At 40.6% G+C, this 22,522-nt stretch overlaps 1 protein-coding gene across 3 annotated transcripts in view; it reads right to left on the bottom strand.

Moving 5' to 3' along the window:
- The window catches only part of LOC140738327 (transmembrane protein 132C-like), a 1,098,356-nt gene that overhangs the window by 644,522 nt on the left and 431,312 nt on the right, over positions 1 to 22,522 (bottom strand). For all 3 annotated transcript variants that reach the window (XM_073065528.1, XM_073065529.1, XM_073065527.1), the window contains exon 3: positions 8,321 to 8,467. In XM_073065528.1, coding sequence (XP_072921629.1) covers positions 8,321 to 8,467 — 147 coding nt within the window. The remainder of the gene's footprint in view (positions 1 to 8,320; positions 8,468 to 22,522) is intronic.

Raw genomic sequence — 22,522 nt, 5'->3', positions numbered from 1 at the left:
GAAGATTCCAGAGGAATCAATACATCTTTCCGGTCATCTTCCCTTTGTGTTAGTTATTTCACACTTAACCACAGAATTCAGACCACTTTGGACCATTGTTTATCAGACAAACTTATGAATACAATACTCCCCCACATACTTTTGTTGAACAAAATGTGTCTAAAATATTTCCCCATGTTACAGCAATGTTAACTCACAAACACACTCATTTGCCACTTTATCAGGTACTCCTGTACAGGGGCACATTAATGTGAATATCTAATCAGCCAATCATGTTGAAGCCACCCAATGCATAAAAGCATGCAGACATGGTCAAGAGGTTCAGTTATTGATCACACCAAACATCAGAATGGGGAGGAAATGTGATCTAAGTGACTTTGTCCATGGAATGATTGCTGGTGCCAGACAGGGTAGTTTGAGTATCCCAGAAACTGCTGACTTCCTGGGGTTTTCACACACAACAGTTTCTAGAGTTTACAGAGAATGATACGAGAAACAAAAGACATTCAGTGAGCAGCAGCTCTGTGCGTTATTGAGAGAGGTCAGAGGAGAATGGCCAGACTGTTTCAAGCTGCCAGGAAGTCAACAGTAACTCAAGTAACTATGCATTACAACAGTGGTGTGTAGGAGAGCCTCTCTGAATGCACAACAGGTCGAACCTTGAAGTGGATGGGTGACAAAAGCAGAAGACCACGAACATACACACAGTGGATAATTTATTAGGTACCTGATTAAGTAACTGCTGAGTGTAAATCCTGGAAAGGTACAGTAAAACAAAATGTTACAATGCTTCAAAATTCTGATAGTATCTCAAAAGATTGTTTATGGATATTACACTGGAACAAAAATCACTGAAAATCATTAAAGTCAAATATTTTACATGAAGCGTCATCTCTCCTCAAGTTAAAAAGACTTGGCTTTCAGAACCCACTTTCTGTTGATCGGCCTGAATCCTAAATGTTTACAGTCACGACAGGAAAGAAATTGCTAGCAATTTCCATGGCCTTGAAAATCACAATATTCTCTCTGCTAATATACTATACAGTATCTCCAATATTAGTGGTGAGTGTTAAAGATCGTTCAGAATCAATCAACATTTGGTAGGGAAAAAGCACTTGTTATTCCAGCCCAACCGTCGTAGATAAAGTCCACATATTTCACTCAGCTCCCTGTGAGAAACTTGAGTAGATTCAAGATTCATGTTAATTTATCACGCATACATCAAAACATATAGTGGTGAATCTGTGGAATTCTCTGCCTATTTTCTATGTTTCTATGTTTGCATGAACAAGCAACACATTCAACGGGGCAGTCTCCAAGTGTTGCTATACATTCCAGCACCAACATAGCATACCCACAATGCTTGGCAGAACAATATGGAACATACCAAACAACAGCAAAACAAGCCCATTCCTTCCTCCCACCCACAGACATGGACAGTCCTCAAATCCAGGTCAGGCCATCTTCTCCGGCCTTCAGCCTCCAGCAGTCCAAGCCTGGAGTCATTGGGATTCAACTTCACCTGTGGACTCTGCTCTGGGCAACGGGCCTCGGCCAGTATACCTTCTGTGCAAGGAAACCCTTGTTATCCAGATCCTTATCATGCCATAGACTGGATGAATCTGGATTCACAGCTAACATTCCAATACTTGCTGCACATTTACAGCTTAGCAACTCACACAAAATGCCGGAGGAACCCAGCAGGTTAGGCAGCATTTATGGAAATGAATAGATAGCCAACATTTCGGGTCGAGACCCTTCTTCAGGGCTGCAATAGAAGGGGGAAGGTGCCAGAATAAAATAAGATGGGGGTGAGGGGAAGGAGGCTGGCTGGAAGTGACAGGTGAAGCCAGGTGGGTGGAAAAGATAAAGGGCTGGAGAAGAAGGAATCTGATAGGAAAGGAGAGTGGACCATAGGAGAAGGAGAGAGAGGAGGTGACCTGGGGGGGGTGGGGGGGGGAATAGGCAGGTGAGAGGAGGTAAAAGGTCAGAGTGGGAATAGAGGAAGGGAGGGGAGAATTTGTTTACTGGAAGGAGAACTTGATGTTCATGCCATTAGGTTGAGGGTTACCTATTTAGACACAGAAAATGCTGAAGGAACTCAGCAGGCATCTATGGAAAATAATAAACAGTCGCTGTTTTGGGCCAAACCCTTCATCAGGACTGGAAAGAATGGGGTCCTCCAGCATCTTGTGTGCATTGCATTGGAGTTCCAGCATCTGCCGATGATTTTGTGTTTCTGATACACTTCCAGTTTGGTTGTTATATTACTGGAATGATAAGAAAGAGATCTGCACTATGTGTCTGGAGACACATCTTCAAACTTGGCTGCAAGGGAACTTAATTGGTTAAACAGATTTATAAGTTAAGTAGTATCAATTATGATGACTGTGAAATTACTGTAGCGCAATCTAATTAACTTAGGTCCTTTTGAAAAGAAATTCACTTGCCTGCTTTGATTGATACACTGCTCCATTCACTCTGTATTATGACTGGCTTTTGATTGGCCTCTGAAATGGGCAGGCATGTCACTCAAATCAAGTGTAATCAGGGATGGCCGATAAATTGTCGACCATTCATCAGTGGAACTAGGTTACGAAACTTACTGTGCAATTCTTAATTTAAGAAGCCTGCACTTTATTGTCTCTGCACAAGCAACAACGGGCCAACAACTCAAAACATGAATTCTACTGTTCCCTTTGTACCAATACTCACTCAGACCACCTTCCCAATCTATAACGCCAAAATGGAGGAACTCCACTGGCCGGACGATCAATCCTTTCTTCTCCCAGTCGCTGATGTGGGGGTTCTTCCTTGTGATGGTGGGTCACTGGAGAGAGTTATCACTGCCAGCGCACTTGAAGAAATCGCTTATTCATTCATTACTAATTCAAATATTGCATTCCAGTGCCATTGGCTATATGTCACCTGATTGATCTTTCACACCTTTTTATTGGTTCTGGTCCAAGCCAGCATCCATTCATTGCCCTCTTTATGGCTCTTTGTTTAAAATCAGTTGTCAAAGTCAAATCACTCAGGGCAGAGACAGATCCCAACAGTCACAAACTCACATGTTATATCTAACCAAAGAACACCTCACAAATAACTCCTTATTTGGAAATGATCTCTAGTCCAACAGATTACCTAGAGCATTATTGTGTCTGCTTTTAAATACTGAAAGCCAAGCAACTTCAGCTCACAAAATGGAGAACATAGAACTGTTCCACAAAATGGCAGCCTCCATCTCCAAGTACATGGCAAGAACAAAGCCAACTGGTCTGTCTGCTTCCACTGTCCTCAACCCATTCAAGTTCAATGTTTCCTTCGAAATTTTAATTCCCCCATGGGCAACAAAATATTCAACATGCCAACTGTGCTCATATCTTAGGAATGAGCAGCAGAACAAAAATAGCACAACTTTGAACACTATGGTGGGTGTTGGCTTCCAGATGGGGACCTTCTTTCCCTTCCTGTCCTTCCTCTTCCTGTAGCACCTCCTAGTTTACCATCCCTCTGCTCATATTTCCATTCACATGATATTCCATGCTGGTCCATGCAACATGTTCCATAACAATTACTACCAGTTACTTTGCAAGGATCCAAAGAGGGAATTCTACCCTTACATGTTCTGACAAGAATGCTGGCACTCCGAACTACATTTTCTTGTCAGAATAGGCTCAGTACATCAACATCCCCACTCATTCACTCCAGTCGACAAAAAGTCCTTCAGCAATAGCATACAATACTCCGCATAAATCTATACAATTTTACAATGGGAGAAAACACAAGAATTGGAGGCCATCAGAAATTAATCAGCAACTTGCTTAGCATGTTGGTGTAAGCAACACGGGCATTGTGGTCTGACTGCCCTGGATTACCCCATGGGTTTTTACTGCTCTCACCAATACGGCATCTGCTCCAATTCAGCTTGCCACTGTGCATGTGCTTTGCAGGATCCAAAAACCAAGTCTGTAGGGTAATCCTAATGGCCTGAAAATGGGCTCCAAAAATCTCAAATTTCTTGTTAAATGAATGTGAAATATCATCTGACTAGGTTCAACAAAGTTGAAAGAGTACAGCAAAAAATTCACAAGGATGTTGCCGGGTCTGGATGACCTGAGTTATAAGGAAAGATTGAAGAGGTTAGAACTGTATTATTTAGAAGGTTGAAGACTGAAGGGGAGATTTGATAGAGGTATACAAAATTAGGAGGGGTATAGACAGGGTAAATGCAAGCAGGCTTTTTCCTTTGAGGTTGGGTGGGAGTACAACAAGAGGTCATGGGTTAAGGGTGAAAGGTGAGGTTTAAGGGGAATATGAGGGGAAATTTCATTCACTCGGTGGGTCGTGAGAGTGTGGAATGAGCTGCCAGCACAAGTGGTGTAAGCAAACTCAATTTCAACGTTTAAGAGAAGTTTGGATGGGTACATGGATGGCAGGGGTATGGAAGGTGATGATCCCAATGCAGATCGATGGGAGTAGACAGTTTTAAATGGCTTTGGCATGGACTAGATGGGCCAAAGGGCCTGTTTCTGTGCTGTACTTCTCTAGGTGACTGAAAATCTTACTTTCCACAAATGTAAACACCCTCTTTTATAAATAAAAAAAAACTGTTACATTTCTTGGTGCTGAATAATCAGCTCAGCATTATGTCTATATGAAAGAGACATAATCTTCCTCCCATCCGTAGCTTGTTACAGTGTCTCAACAGGGGCATTGATGCACTTGGCCAATTTTAAGCAGCAAATATACTACAAAGAACCAACAATGTTGTCAGAGCTTAAGGTATACGAGGGTGAAAAGACCTTTGGGACCCTTGTGGGAAAAAACAGCATGTATTGTATTACAGGCATAGTACATCAAATGTTTCCTCTCACAGGATATTAATCTGTGATTCAATAGCTTTACATCAAAGAGTACAAAATGTCATATTACTTTTAGCAGAGAGTACATCTACAGAATGATTGATGGTAGGAGGTAGAATAAACGTTTGCATTTGAGTGACTGAAATATGTACACATGCCAGTTTAAAACATGAAACCCATCAATTTTCATAATGCATATAGACTACGTTGCAATATAATCTGACAGGATAATGACTTTGGCAACACAGGGAATGGGCCCCAGATGAGCAGAAGCTTTGGAATGAAAGCCAGTGCAAATGCAAAAGCTCGCTGAGCAGACAATCCAGAGGAAACAAACTGTGCCTGCCTAACACCAGTCTGTTGGGAAGTATTCCTTTGAAATTCCTTATCCCGTTTGTCCACAGACTGAACATTCACAACTTAGCTACACCCCTGACACTGAACAGGTTAGGTCTTAATTTGATGGTAACGTATGAGAAGTGTTTGATGGCTCTGGGTCTGTACTCGCTAGAGTTTAGAGATTCTAAACTTTAGAAGAATGAGGGGGAGATCTCATTGAAACCTATCAAATACTGAAAGGACTAGATAGAGTGGACATGGAAAAGATGGTTCCTATAGTGCATGAGCCTAGGAGCGGAGGCCCTCGGAATAAAAGGACTTCCCTTTGCATCGAAGATGAGGAGGAATTTCTTAAACCAGTGGATGGTGAATCTGTGGAATTCATTGCCAGAGACAGCTGTGGTGGACAAGTCACCGGGTATATTTAAAGTTGCGGTTGATAGGTTCTTGATTAGTCAGGGCGCCAAAGGTTACAGGGATAAGATAGGAGAATGGGGTTGAGAGGGATAATGAACCAGCGATGATAGAATGTCAGAGCAGACTTGATGGGCTGAATGGCCTAATTCTGCTCCTATGTCTCATGGTCATTTGAACTTTCTGCCGAATGGTCTGTTTACTGGGAGACCTACAAATAAGAGCTTACAGAGACAACTGGAGTTCGACATTTTGCTGTCAACCTTTGGACTGCCTGGCTTCTGCTGAGTTAAGGTTTGATGTCCCAACAACAGGTTGAAAGAGAAAAGTTGAGATTAACTTTTAAAAATCTCCTGAATTCTGATCAACTCCCTCACATTTGAGAACCTCACACTTAATGCACAAGGGAGTTGGATTTGATAAGTAATGCCAAGAATTCTGTGCACTACAGTTCCGACTGAGGCAAAAATAGAAGTATTGTAACTAAATCCAATGGACTTCCAATGCACAAATTACATCAGAGTAAAAATCAAAATCAGAACTACAAATGCTGAAAATTTAAAATCAAAACTTATTTCCATCATTGTCTGTTTTCAATCATGGCTGAAGGAACTGGAATAGGTTAATTCTCCTTTCCCCTCATTTGCTGATGCACCAGAATAAAATAAGTAAACTCAAAAGAAATTCCGATCCTGTCAATAATAACAGGCATTAGGGGAGACTGGTGGTGGAATGGAGCATAATTACACTGCTTTGTATAAACTCGCTGTCTGAGATAGTGCTGGCAATTAAGAATATGTTGGCATCCACCCCTTATTTGTCACAGTATATCTCTGGTATAACCACAATTTTAATCTAATGAACATCTAGTATATAATATCTTTGATATGAATATGCAAAATTCAGAGAAGTAGTCCTTGAAAAACAAATAGCATAATGGTGAAACGTCGGCCACACAATCACCCATGGTCCTGGAGGGGAAGGCTCAAACGTTAGTTTCCACACAGTACTTATGGGAACAGAATTCTGGGTCTTAAAGTTCCCACCCTTTCCACCTGGACGGGGAAGTTACTGAACCTAAACATGGAACATGGTTAAAGGGAGGCAAGGGATGAACCAGCACAATACTGCAACATCAGATAACCCCAAACAGTATCACTAGCATCATTGAAGGACAGCTTGATCAGCATGTGTGGCTTTCGGGGGACAGTTGTCGGCTTGAGTCCATATCATTCATTCAGAAACTCAACTCCACACCTCTACAAGTTGAGAAGTTTTAAAATAAACATGAATGATCTCACTTTTTCAAACCTAATTCCACATTTGCAAGGTGGTTTTCTAATACTAGTCAATTCTTCTTGATAATATTTCTGTCAAATTCAAAAGCCACAAAGTGTTTCTGATAAGGTGGAAATAAAACAGGATTTCTCAGTTTATTCAGCTAATAGAAACTTCGGTCTCAGAGCCACACACTGCAGTAAAACAGTCTATTCACAGTAAGCAAAATCTTGTAATTTTTATGACCTTATGAAGCTAGTGTGAAAATATTCACACAAGGAACTGTGGCAATGAATTCCATATAGGAAACTCAAAACTTTCAAAAAGATAATCACAAATGCTCTTTGCTGGATGGTATATAAGTAAATCCTGTCTGCCACCAAAAGCTACTACAAAAATCTCTTTTGAAAGGAAGCCTAGTACTTTTAAAAGCTGTCTGTCAAACGCTTTGAATAATATGATTAGAGCCTTCACTTTTCCACATGTCTTGTAAATCAAGAAAATTACACCTGTCACAGTGGATTAACGTTATTAACACTATTTTTGTGATCTAGGTAAGCTATTAAAATACACAAAGAGAGCACAAATGAAGCTATTAACACTATGGCTTGTAACTCGAGTAACAACACTTTCTGAGTTCAACTTTCAGTCTTAAAAAATTAAACAATTCACAAAGCCGTAATGGATTTAAAATGCAAATTCTGCTTAGATCTACCAAAAAGGGAGCATTCACCAACAGGAGTGAAGCCTGACTTCCAAAGAATATGGGATAAGTTTGTTAAGAGCTAGATCTGACATGAAACAACGTGTGCCGCGCCTTTTGAGGTGCTGCACCGCTTTGAATGCCTTTGGAGACAAACCTGTGTCAAGCGAAATGAGGGATGGAACTCTGCTCTTGCATTCTGCTTTAGTGCCACGCACGCTCAGATCAGACGGATTACAGGCTGGATACTTCTTATCCAAGCCCAGCAGCAAAGCGGCATTTCATTTATCAAGTTTGAGGTGAACATCCTTTTCAGTTTCATCTGTCCATCACAGGGAGATCTGCCACTGAATGCTAAACTATACATATGCAGGAGACTCATTATATTTAAGAATGCCCAAGCTAAATCCACTTAGGATCTTTGTAGCCAGGATGGAGCTAAACCAAGCAAAAACATAGTATTATGATCACTACACAATCTCATTCCTGGTGATGGCATTGAATAAGTTACAACATCAAAAGTTAAATACTTTAAGAAGCATTGATGAACACAGGATATCAAAATCACTTAGCAACTCACTGTTAAAATGAATATTAAGTGAAGCACTTAAAGCACTCATGTACAGGGCCCGTGCAACAGAATGGAATATATGGCTCTGATGTTTCAACTGTTGGCTGATATACTGCAGTAATACAACAGAAGTTTCTCATGGTTTCCTACCTGTTATTTGAAGCACCGGGTTTCTTCCTGCAAGTAACAGTGGCAGTGGAGTGTTTCCCACCGTTTCCCATCTCCTGCTTAACTTCCCACAAATTCGGAATGCTGGATCTTATGTTAACAATGTTCACACCTTTTTTGGCTTTTGCCCTGTTGGGGATAAAACATAAAACCAGTGAATTAATTCTGTCCTGCAAATCCAGAACCGTAGAATCACCATCAGGTTCAGTATCACTGGCATATGTTGTGAAATATAATATAATGATATATTAAGTAGTTCAACTAAATAAGCAGTGCAATAATAAAAATAAAAAAAGTAGTGAGGTAGTGTTTATGGCCATCCATTCAGAAATCAGATAGCAGATAGCTGTTCCTGAGTCATTAAGTTTGTGCCTTCAGGCTTCTGTACCGCTTTCCTGATGGTAGCAAAGAGAACAAGGCACGTCCTGGGTGATTAAGGGTCCTCAATGATGGACGGTGCCTTTTTGAGGCATCGCAATGTAAGTATCTACCAAATACTTTTTTATGGAGGCTGCTTTACTGAAGTTGAACAGGGGAAAACAATGATGTGCTCAACCCAACACCAATTATGTATAAACTTGAGATAGAATTCATATTGCCTGAGAATATTGTTTCCTGCACAAATAAGTTAAAAAAAAAATGTGGGGGAAAAATGTCAGACAAGTGCATTCCTCAAGCTGAAATCCAAGTTACTGTCAGGACACTACTCTGGTCCCAGGCTGAAATCATGAACATGACAAATTTCCATCATTCTGTCCTTAGAACTACTTGTTTTAGGCACACATGGGGTTAATTCTAAATTTTTTTTACAATGATAAAATGCACAAACGATACACTACAGTTTTTAAACCAGTTTAGGAATTAAAATCAAGTTAAAATCATACATTAGACTTGACATCCTGATTAATGATACTTATTTATATGTACTAATCTATTTTCATTTTTATTAGCCAAAATGACAGATTACCAATCTGAAATATATCAAGGATTACTTCTGCATGCAATAAAAGAAAACAATCATGTCCCTTCATACTTGCCAATTACAAGTTTCACACTAAATTATATTTTCTGAAGGATAATTGTTTGAAAAAAAAGCCTCCTACTGCCAGGGAGTCTATAAAAAACCGTTTCAAATGGAATTCCATATGTGTTTTATGTTGCTAACGGGATTTAAGCTTGATGCTAAAATCCCTCCCCTTTCGTATTGTCTTGGTTATTTTATGAAGATTCATGGAAGATTTCCTAACGAAGGGTCTCGGCTCGAAACGTCGACAGCGCTTCTCCCTATAGATGCTGCCTGGCCTGCTGTGTTCTACCAGCATTTTGTGTGTGTTGTTGGAAGATTTTCTGATGGGATTATACGAATAAGTTTGAGTTGAGAACAAAACTATGGTGTTCCTTCTAAGCAAGTTAACTGTCGCACTCAAAGGGAAATCTTTATTCTATAACTTTTTAGCAGCCAACATTCATTTGAAGATCCAAAATATTAGATTGTGTAGGTGTTAACTGGAACACTATGAGTAAATTGGTGATTTTATAAAGTTAATCACAAGCTGGAAACACTTGACGGGTTAAGTGACATTTTAACACGTGCACGTTCCTTTATTTGACTGTAGATTATACAATCAATCTTTAACTCAAATTATAAACTGAAAGAGCTGGAGATACTCAGCAAGGCAAGCAGCACCTCTGGAGTGGGAAAAGAAAAAAAAGGTTAACGTTTTAGGTCAATAACTTTTCACCAGAACAGAAAGGGTCTGAAGAAAGATGACCAAACTGCAGCATTTTAACACTTACTCTCCACACAGATGCTGCCTGATAGCAGATTACTTATTTTATGTTTTTAGTTTAGATTTGCTGCATCTGCAGTGTTTTATTTTTTCATGTCACAAGAACTATAATGTACTAATGTATCAATGACTTGCCAGCCTCTTGCTCCCCGCATTGTTTTATCTATTCCACTAGTATTTGAAGTTCTGGGATGGATTACACCCTTGTTGTGCAGTACTGATGAACAGAAAACTCATTCAAAGTCAGTTCCAATGATCCAATAAAATGCAGCCAGAATTGGTATGTTTCAGAGAAAGGAGTCTGTGATAATAGATTTACATACCCAGCTCAATATCATAACTAAAATGTGTCCGCCTTGTGTTTCATGCACGAGTGGAGGACAATGGGAAATCCCAGTGGCAGTGGCTGTAAAGAAATCTTCAGTTCGTTTGAACGGCTTCCTTTGCCATTCAGATCTGCAAGTCAGCAAAAGAACATTACCAGAACCACACCTCTTGGTTACTTACCCTGAAAAAAACAAGCTGTAGAGCACTACAGCTCTGGAATCTTATTCGCTAGCACACTGTGCCGTCATCATTGCCAGAAATGGTGCAAGAACAGGTGTGAAATGAACAGCATCTTTAACCTTGAAGTTCAACATGACGCACTGTGGACCTGGGTGGTGAATGTAAATTTGGAAGAGAGTGTATTGTGGCTGATGCTGGAGCATCTGCTCACTGTACATTTTCTTCAGTCTTAGTTTTCAGTAAAAATGAGAAGAGATGTACAAGTGGTTGATCCAGTGGTTATCATCTTCTACAACTGCTAAACCCATATCGCCACCCACACCAAGAAAGACTTGGGTTGAACTTTATGGATGGCAGACCTACGAGCAAGAGGCCAGTCTTTCTGATCCTCTTTAACTGTTCACCGCAGTGCCGGTGACACTCCAGGGACTGAGTTAACCTGCATGCCAAATGCTTGTTTATCTCTTCATCTCCAGATGAGAGAGGGAGCATTCAGTTCTGCCATTCATTCTTTAGCATGATCAAAACACACTAAATGCTGCAGGTCACGCAGCATCCAGGGAAAGGAATAAAGAGCTGATGTTTCAGGCTGGGACTCCTTTGAAGCATCCTCCAGCAGTCTGTGTGTGCCTTTCTCTGGATTTAGAACACAGAACATAGAAATCTACAGCACATTACAAGCCCCTTGGCACACAATGTTGTGCCAACTATGTAACCTACTCTAGAAACTGCCCAGAATTTCCCTACCGCATAGCCCTCTATTTTTCGAAGCTCCATGTACCTGTCTAAGAGTCTTTTAAAAGACCCTATTGTATCTGCCTCCACCACTGTCACTGGCAGTGCATTCCATGCACCTACCACTCTCTGTCTAAAAAACTTACCACTGACATCCCCTCTACCTACTTCCACGCACCTTAAAACTATGCCCCTTCATGTTAGCCATTTCAGCCCTGGGAAAAAGCCTCTGGCTATCCACACAATCAATGCCTCTCATCATCTTGTACACCTCTATCAGGTCATCTCTCATCCTCTGTCACAGGAGAAAAGGCCGAGTTCACTCAGTCTGTTCTCATAAGGCACACTCTCCAAACCAGGCAACTTCCTTGCAAGTCTCCTCTGCACTCTTGCTATAGTATCCATATATCTCCTGTAGTGAGGTGACCAGAACTGAAAACAGTACTCCCAGTGGGGACTGACCAAGGTCTTATACAGCTGTAACATTTCCCAGCGTCTTCAGAATCTTGTGTGTTTGTGATCTATGATCTTGCCATGACCAGGGAGGAGGAACTACACAGCAGTTTTCTCCATTGCATGCCTTTCAAGCCCCTGTTAGAATCAATTAACATTCGATGTGTAAAGCTCAACCCTGTCTCCTCTGCTTGTCTGTCCAATCATTGAGAAGACATAAAATACTGCAGGTTGAGAAATCCAGAGCAAAAAAACAAACTGCTGGAGGAATGCAGTGGGTTAAGCAGCATCTGTAGAGGGAAAGGAATGGTCAAGGTTTGGGATCGAGATCCTGCATCAGGATTATTTGGTATTTGGACATAATTATTAAAATACGTGGCATGACTTGAGTTAAGCATCTGGTCAGAATTTGGTTGAAGATACGACCAAATGCATGAATTGAGTCCAGGCATTTTTATCGATGAAGCATTGAGGAAAGTAACAGTTAACTGAGTACATCAGCAAACATTCATCAAGTGACTATGGCTGATAGGGGATCTGTCACCACTGAAAAATCAATAGGCACTTAAGGATATTTTTATTTGTAAAATATGAACAACATGGTCTGAAGAATGCTTGTTATCAAATCCAGGGTGATATTTCCATTTCCTGAATGAGCCCTTCTGAATGCTAGTTCAAATTAGATGCAGTTTTGTACTTTGGGTGGAACTGGTGGTAGTTTTCCCAAATCAATCCTCTTGGCTCCTGGGCACCAGCCAACATTATCAGCTGGAATTTCCACTGGGGCTCCCCTACTCTCGCACCATAACCCTGGCAGAAACTTAAGAGAAAGAGCACAAGTGTTTCAGTCATTTCTTCAGAAGTTTCCATTGCTGTAATAATTTCTAGCCTCTGTAAAGCAATACTGACAAAAATCTAACATTTGACGGGAATGATTGAACTAAATGTTGGCACTAGAACCTTTTCAGATGATGAAAGAACACATCCGCAGACATTCTATCCACTGAGTTAGAAAAAAAGGTTTACGAAAAGTATCCGTCTCAAGCAAAGAATTGTTCACGTCAGTGAGTGAGGCTGCACTCATGTCGCATGGATAATAGGCTCCACGGCTGATAGATATTGTATGCAGAGCTGAAGAGTTCTACTAGTTAGAAGGTCATATCAAACATTTAAGTTAAAGTTTTGTTCAAATGGGCTAGCGAGTGAAGACTTTATTTTAAGGGCTATTATTTTCACCAGTAGAATGGCACGCACTTTTCAAAAATAAATTCCGTCTGTGCAATGGAGAGAAATGGAAAATTTCCAAGGAATATCACTGCCTGGACAGGGAATCAGAAATCTACTTTTCAATCATAATACTCCATCAAGGTGGAGCAGATTCTGTGAGGAAAGGTTAAATGGTTCTCCTTCATTTTCCAATAGAGTTCAGGACTTTCTACACATTTTGAGGTGGAAGGTATTTAGGCTCATGATTGTGCATGAAGTGGAAAGATATGGGCAGTGCATATGCAGAAAGAAATGATACAGCGGGCATTTGATTACTAATTTCATTAGCTTGACACAATATAGAACCATTCTATGTTCTCAGCTATTTTAATGCAATAAGTATATTTAAAATTAATTTATTACCATCTTACACAAATATACACATTCTGTCTTTTGATGTTGGATTAATATCACTACGTTCATCATCATCTTCAACACTGAAGATAGAGAGGTCGTAACCTGTATACACTCGGACCTATCATATTACTAGAGGATTTTCTCTACTGCTACGAATGCTGGGTTAAGCCTGCCTCCATTGTATTTTGCTTAATCAAGGGAAAAATCATTTCATGTTTTGCTTGTGTTTTATTATTCTGAATAGCTCAGCTCTTGAATCTAGATGATACTATTCAAAAACAGACAGCTGAATGGCATTTTAATGACGTTCTGGAGCATCAATAATGGTATGAGATTTGCTGAATGGGTTTGCATCGTCAGAAGTAGATAACTCCAAAAGTTTACTGGAGAATGGCAGAATATGGTTTTTGATCCTATACTCTGTTAGTTACCTGCCTATGGTCATAAGGACTACAAAAATAGGAAGGATATTATTAACCATGAAGAAACAGCAACTTCATTTACTTTACAGTAACACAGTTCATTTTTCAATTTCATTTAACTTGGTACACTTGGTGGCCACACTATTAAGGTACCTCCTGTACCTTACACTGTGGCCACTGAATGCTTGTTCACGGTCTTCTGCTACTGTACGCCATCATGGTTCAAAGTGTTGTACATTCAGAGATCACTTCAGCACACCACTGTTGTAAGGCATGGTTATTTGAGTTACTGTCGCCTTCTTGTCAGCTTGAACCAGTCTGGCCATTCTCCTCTGACCTCTCACATTAACAAGGTATTTACACCCACAGAACGGCCAGTCACTGGATGTTTTTATGTTTTTGCACCATTCTGCGCTGTGTGTGAAAATCTAAGGAAATCAAAGTTCAAAGTTTAATGTAAATTTATTTTAAAGTACTTATGTATCACCAGGTACAACCCCAAGATTTGTTATCTTGCAGGCATACACAGTAAATCCTAGAAACACAACAGAATCAATGAAAGATTGCACTCAACAGGATGGACAAACAACAAATGTGCAAAAGACAACAAACTGCAAATATAAAAGAGAAGATGATAATAATAAATAAGCAATAAAGATCAAGAACATGAGATGAAGAGTTCTTGGAAAAGAATCCATAGGTTGTGGGAACATTACAATGATGGGGTAAGTGAAGTTGAGTGGTTATCTCCTCTGGTTCAAGTCCTGATGGTTTAGTGGTAATAACTGTTCCTGAACCTGGTGATGTGGGTCCTGAGGCTCCTGTACCTTCTTCCTGATGGCAGCAGTGTGAAGAGAGCATGGCCTGGGTAATGGGGGTCCTTCACGATGATTGCTGCTTTGTTATGACAAGGCTCTGTGTAGATGGGCTCTACCCATGATGCTCTACATTTTGTAGGCTTTTCTGTTCAAGGGCATTGGTGCTTCCAGACCAGGTCGTGATGCAGCCAGTCAATATATTCTCCACCACACACCAATAGATGTCTGTCAGTTCTAAATGTCATGCCAAATCTTCACAAGCTCCTAAGGAAAGAGAGAAGCTGCTGTGCTTTCTTAGTAATTGCACTTACATGCTGGGCCCAGGACAGGTCCTCTGAAATGATAACACTGAGGAACTTAAAGCAGCTGACCCTCTTCACTTCTGATGCCCGATGAGAACGAGCTCATGGACCTCTGGTTTCCTCCTCTAGAAGTCAATAATCAGCTCCTTGGTCTTGCTGACATTGAGTGAGAGGTTCTTGTGGCACCACTCAGCCAGATTCTCAATCTCCCGCCTATGTGCTGATTGGTCAACACCTGTGAATCAGGCAACAGTGGTGTTGTCAGCAAACTTAAACATGGCTTTGGAGCTGTGCTTAGCATCACAGTCATAAGTGTAAAGTGAGTAGAGCAGGGGGCTAAGCACACAGCCTTGTGGTGCACCTGTGTTGATGGAGATTGTGGAGGCGATGTTGTTGCCAATCTGAACTGACAGGGATCTGCATGTGATGAAATCAAGGATCCAATTTCACAAGGAGGCATTGAAGCCAAGGTCTTGAAACTTATTGATTATTTTTGAGGGGATGAGCATATTGAACGCTGAGTTGAAGTAATAAACAGCATACTGATGTATGCATCTTGGCAGTCCAGATATTCCAGGGTTGAGTGAAGAGCCAGTGAAATGGCATTTGATGTGGATCAGTTGTACTTGCAGGCAAATTGAGTGGATCCAAGTCACTTCTCAGGCAGGAGTTGATATGTTTCATCACCAACCTCTCAAAACACTTCATCACAGTGGATGCAAGTGCTACTGGTTAATAGTCACTGAGACAGATTACCATGATTTTCTTAGGCTCCTGTATAACAGAAGCATACTTGTAGCAGGTGGGTTCTTCTGAATGCCAAAGAGAGATGTTAAAGTTATCAGTAAACAATCCAGCTAGTTCATCAGCACAGGCCTTTAGTACTCAGCCAAATACCTCATCTGGGACGGATGCTTTCCATGGGTTCTGTTGTGTATTTAATATTTCAGTATTATTTTAGTAGTTCATAAATATATTATTTGATTAAACACTCTTTTTCACTTGTATAATTCATTACCAGATATATGTAAAAATAAATGAATTGCATAGATCATGATACTACCACATCATAAGTTCACACCTCGTTTAAAGTAAAAACGAAGTTAGACATCCATTATGGATACTCCATGGTTTCCTTTCAATTATTTTTATGTTTTTGAGTTTAAAAACTTAACAGTAGCAACAGGGTATGTTTAAAACAAACCCGAGATGACTACCTACCTGTTGAAGTGCAGCACGCTTTCTTCACAAGAGGAGAAGACATTCAAGTTTTAAAAAGGCAGGAAATGGATAAATTCATGAGTTCAAAAACATTGAGCACCAAGTCATAACAATAATAAATAAATAAAAATCAGAAATGGCTGGCAACATCAGAAAGATAGACGTGTTCCATTGCACAATGAATAACTGAATTGTATACTGAGTGAATTGAACAGTATTTTGAAGCAAATGAAATAACCAAAGAAAAATAAATGCCAATTTTGCTGAGTGCACTGGATTTAAAGGCATACAGTTTACTTAGAACTTTAAGACGTACAAAAAAGCTGGATGAACTCAGCAGGTTGGGCAGCGTCCGTTGAAAGAAGCAGTCAATGTTTCGGGACGAGACCCTTTGTCAGGACTCTGCTGAGTTCATCCAGCTTTTTTGTACGTCTTGATTTGACCACAACATCTGCAGTGTAATTTGTGTTTACTTAGAACTTTGACTGCTCTAACCAAACCAGCCAAAATGAGCTTTGCTGTTAATGTTAAAGTAATGCAGGGACATTTAGAACCAAAACTGTTGTTTGATTGCAGAATTCTTTAGGTTTCAGAATCAGAATCAAAAGGAAGGGGAGACCATTTCAGCTTACATGGCTGCATTGAAGAGATTGTAAAAGCATTGTCAGTGCAATAATGGGCTTAGCAATGCTCCGAGAGATCACTTAGTTTGTAGAATCATACAAGAAAGTCTTCAAATACAGCTCCTATCTGAAGCATATTTGAAAGAGCAGTTGAATTAGCTCTATCAATGGAAACAGCAGACGGAGACACAGTTGAGCTGCAGTCAGGAATGAAAATGAACTGAACAAAATTGCTATGTCTAAACAGAAATCTGCTGGCTGAACAAATCGTGTTACCATTGTGGCAGGGGCTCACATACACCAGACCAACGCAGGTTTCAAGGCAAAGCTTGCAGAAAATGTGACAAACTAGGACACATACAAAGAGCATGTCAGGCAGACTAAAATAAATACACTGCAAAGGGAAGATTAAAAGATAAAAAGTCAAGTTGCAGTTTCAAAAAGAGCACTACTCTACATGCTGTTGAGGAAAAATCTGATGACAGTGACACTGGACTAGGTAGCTTTATAATTTACAATGTGAAAAGTAACAATAGACAAGCAATATGGCTTTCACCAGAATGAACAGCAAATTAATTAAAATGTAACAGAACACTGACTCTGTTGGTTCAATCATTCCACAAAATGAGTGCAAACAGCATTTCAAAGATACTAAACTGAAACCTGCAGATATCCAACTAAAAAGTTATACTGGAGAAGAGATAACTCTAGTAGGAATGACACTTGTAGCAGTGAAATACAACAATCAACAAGCCACATTGGGCTTGCATGTGGTAAGAACAGAAAGGCCAGGATCGTGGGGATGTAAGTATTGAGACTACTATAACCTGATTGGAGATTCATCCACCAATTTCATGCCACATCCCCTGTAAAAGAGTCAACTGAAAGTGAATAAAGAAATGTATTGGATGATGCCACAGCAGTGTTCAAGGATGGCATTGGAAACTCAAGCATATCAGAAAGCTGTGGGCCAGGTTTTGCAAGGCTGCCCAGGCGCTCAGTGCTACCTGGATGACGTCATCGTTACCGGTACAGAATACAAGGAACATCTCCAAAATTTCAAGACGGTGTTAAAAAGATCAGAAGATTATGGGCACAGAGCATGACACAACAAGTATCGATTCTTTAAACCAAGCGTTATTTACTGTTGTTGCACCATTGACACACAGGAATACACAATTTTGCTGAGGAAATTCAAGCCAAAGGACTATATGCAGGTAGGAGAAAGGCAGCCAGATTTCCTGAAAAGTGGGTCTAGACATGGAATGGTAGGCATTCCTAATAGTACTAAAGCAGCGGTCAAGTGTGTCCCTGGTGCTACAAGTTATATGTTGATGATAACTGGGCAGAGATTTCTTCAAACAAGCCTAATTGAAGTCCCCAACTATGAATTGAAATGCATCGGGTGGCTACTTCTTGTTTGGAGTGCCTGGTTAACATTGCCTTTTGGCAGTACAGAAACTGAGGTCAGGATCATGGTAAGTAGAACAGTTGGCACTTAATTGTTGGACGTTCCAGGTCATGGGGATCAAAGTGTGACAAGACCAAGTTCGCTGTGTCCGGCCACCACAGACAGTTTATAATAAAACACAGACCCCCAACTTTCGAATCAGCTGTTTGGTCCATCCTGCATATCGAGAAGCCCTCGGGACTGATTGCTGAATCCACCACTTCCAGGGTGAGCCGTTCCTCCATGAAACACAGAATACAGCAATTCCTCATTTCCCTCCGATACAGCATTCTTGCACTCTGGTCCTCAGTCTTGTTCTTCAGCGACTGTCCGCTTGCTAACAAGATTCTAGGTAGAGGAACTTCCATTGTATGATGTATCAACCTGGCTTGGAGTCCTCTTCTACTCCCTCTCTTCCAGCTAAGGCGATGGACCTTCGTCCACTTAAAGGTGTCAAACTTGCATCCTTGAGAGTTAAGTCTGCTGAGTCCTTCAGAAAATCACCAGTTCATTAAGATGGTTCAGAAGTATATTGCTTGAAGGGCAATTACAGGCTGCAGATTTCAGTGACTGTCATTCAGAAGAGGTATATTTATAAGTTTTATAAGCAGCCTGCAACAAAACGCCATGGTTCTGTCACCATCTTGGAATCAATGGCGATCAACAGTTTCTGAGATTCTCAAACCAACCCCCATCTGGCCACAACAGACATTCCATGGTTAAAGTCACTTACATCACATCTCTTCCCCATTCCCATATTTGGTCTGAAGAACTGAACGTCTTGACCATGTCTGCATGCTTTTACGCCTCGAATTGCTGCCACATGATTGGCAAATTAGATATTTACATTAACGAACGGGTGTACCTAATAAAGTGGCCACTGAGCGTATGTAGATAGCTAACTCCGAGGAAAATCAGATTATGATCCCAAAATAATCAAAAAGTATTCTTTTATATCACTGGAGTAAATGATATAATGGAGATTCGGACTGGACACTGGGGAAAATATACCCATTCAAAAGTTACATATGTTTAATAACTTTCTGGCTGCTAGAGAGAAAAATAGTTGCCTTCCAAATGCTGCAATCCACAAGAGTCCTATCTTAAAAACCACATTCATAAGCAGCAGATTTGCTTTATAATGGGATTATAATGCTATTGCATGAGTCCCTTTACTTCAATAAATGTCCTCTTTTGTGACTACGTCAATGTCAGCAGCTCAGCCTCAAGTAACCCTCCGAGGGAGACTTCATTAATAAATAACAGATGGATAGCTAAAAGGGCATGTCAGTAAACTGAAATAATAATTTGTAAAAGTCTGTCTTTAAAACAACTGCAGTTCCCAATGGTCGGTACGTAACCACAGTTCAAGTCAGCTGGGTACGATCGCCTTAGTCTCCTATCAGGAGCACCTACCAGGAGACCAAATGCAAATGTAGTTAATGTAGCAAGCAAATACATCTTAAGGAACATGACCCCAGACTGAGGATTATTGCCTGCAAGTTCAGTCATTGTACACTGCAGTGAAATGTGGTTGCACTGGGCTGCAGAACAGACGTGCAGTCATTCTTATTACGCAGCTCTGAGCTCTGTACAAGTGTCCATCCCACATTGCTAGTGTCACTAGGAAGGATACCTTACATTCATAAGGTGTCAATGTTTGCCCACCAGCTTGTGTCTATAATTTTTAGTTATTTCTTTAATTGTACTTGACACTGTTATAATTAGACAACTTGTTTTCGGCAGTCTGCTATAGGAAATGCATGAGAAAAGCAGCTGTTTGAACAAAGGTTCAATTGATCGGATTTGTCCAATATGGTGTGAATTGAACTATTGTTTTCCTATACTGCAAGAGTAACAACACCTTCAAAAGCACTTCAATGGCTCTGAAATACTCTTGAACTTCCCAACGCGGCCAGATCCGCTACACAAATTTTTCTCCTATTCAATCTTGGATGAAGAACCCCGCAAAAAAATTAGATTGATGGGAACTTAGTACTTCACAATCCTACATCAAACTGAACCTTGCTTCTGCTAATAATTATAAATAAGAAAACAAGAAATAGGATTGGAAGATGGCCACGTGTAACCATGACCCTGATCAATCGTTCACTTCGTTCACGGTTGACTCTCCTGCTTTTTACTGTCCACTTTGAAATCCTATCCCTACATCCCTATATTTTCAAATTATTAATCTAACAGCTCGTGCTTTGAATAAACACAATAATTCTCCTAGTTAAAGAATTCCAAAACTATAAGGCTCATAATAATTTCTCCAACAAGGCACACCCAACTTTCAGTGCGGAACAAATGCACAAAATGGATTAGGAAACAGCAGTCGAATTGGGAAATAAATTGTTCTCCCTTCACAGCAGTTCACAGCATGTGGCAAAGCTACTCTTATAAATGGTAGCATATTGTTTCCGATCAAGCTCACATATACAAAACTGCAAACATTTCAATGCTAAAATTCAGGCAACCGCTCTCTGCTGAACGTGAACTACGACATTCTTAGAATCTCTCACAATATTGAGACTGTTATATGCTGACTTTAATAGATGTGAGAATGACTGAGTGTTCATGGTGTGTGCATGCCGAAATATTATTTTAGTTGTTAAAAAAATATTTAACAACTAATACAAATGCATTTAATTTAGAAATATAATAAAATTAATATTAATTACAAAAAAAATGAATTGCTATAGAGCTGAGGTATCAGATAGAAGAACGACTCAGAACATTACAGATGCCACTGGTTTTAATGGTGAATCCAGGTCCCTAGTGAAAAATCTTATACTTCCACGCAGGAGAGCACTGGTGTAGATGGGAACACACTGACACTGGCAATAGAGCAAGGGTCCCCAGCCTGGGGTCCACAGACCCCTCAGTTAATGGTGGGGGTCCAGGGCATAAAAAAAGGTTGGGAACCCCTGCAATGGAGCCATCTGGTGGATCTTGGTGCAACCATTGAATAATCTCACCATAATCAGACCCAATGATCAGACACAAATACACTTTAACTCTTTGTACCATTGATAGAGTCACGGGGTCATGCAGCAGGGAAACAAGCCCTTCTGCCCATCAGTTTTGTGCTCACCATCAACGACTAGTTGAATCAATCCCATTTTATTCTCTCCACTAGTTAGTTTAACATTAACCAGTTCCTACCGGTACAATCTATTGATTACTCAGCCAAGATCACATGCAAGGTAATGGCTCTATGGAATCAGAATTTTCTATACCTATTTAACAGATGTCACATCTGACTTGTCTGATTGGCACTTGCCTCTATAAGGGAGCTTCTTGTGACAAATACTGGATATGGGAATGACATCACTGACTGTACAATGGTCTCAATGCTTGTGTGATTAAGGCAAGCGTCTGTGTATTTCCTCAAGAGTGCTTCACCAATTGGCTAATGAGCTGAAGAAATCTGTGCAGGAAAATTTGAGTTAGGATAGTAAATATCTGGCTTGAATCATCTGTTAGGAAATGAGGATCAGCAGAGTGGGATGCCATTTACTAAGCCCCCTGCTTTCTGACTGCCCACACTACAGTGCAGGAACTTGTGTTGCAAGGACATGGCTGCAGGGGGAACCCAAGTGCTGGACACAGGCATGGAGGCAGGATCGAGAGGCGTTAGCACAGTTGTAAGCGTGGAATAGGTATCCAGGAGAGCCTTGACATGGAGACAAGGTTCACTTAGCGAATCCAGGAAAACGATGCAGAACTTAGGACTGATAGTCCTAAGGAACCATGAAACGAGGTTACTCATACAAGAGTCAACCAACGATCTGGCAGCTCCCTGTTGAGATCACAGGGTTTTTATCCTGCATTTTCTGATGGCAAGCAGGTGTGTGTAGTTAGTGGAACCTGGGAATGATTAGAAACTAAACGAGGGGATTGAGGCTCAATTCCTGAGGTAAATAGCAAGGTGGGGGGTTGCCAGAAAGGACCATGACAACTTGTAATCTCACACACCTTCACTTTGCAGACTGGTTCTGATGATGTTGTAAGACCATAAGATATAGGAGCAGAATTAGGCCATTTGGCCCATGGAGTCTGTTCCATCATTTCATCATGCTAGCCTATTTTCCTCTCAGCCCCAATGCCTTACCTTCTACCCATACCCCTTCCTGATCTGACTAATCAAGAATCTTCAATCTCTGCCTTAAATACACCCAAAGACTTGACCTCCACAGCCACCTCCGGTAATGAATTCCACAGATTCACCATGGTC

The sequence above is a fragment of the Hemitrygon akajei genome, chromosome 14 (genome assembly GCF_048418815.1).
Source record: "Hemitrygon akajei chromosome 14, sHemAka1.3, whole genome shotgun sequence".
NCBI classification, from domain to species: Eukaryota; Metazoa; Chordata; class Chondrichthyes; order Myliobatiformes; family Dasyatidae; genus Hemitrygon; species Hemitrygon akajei.
This window is presented reverse-complemented; position numbering and strand designations above follow the sequence as displayed.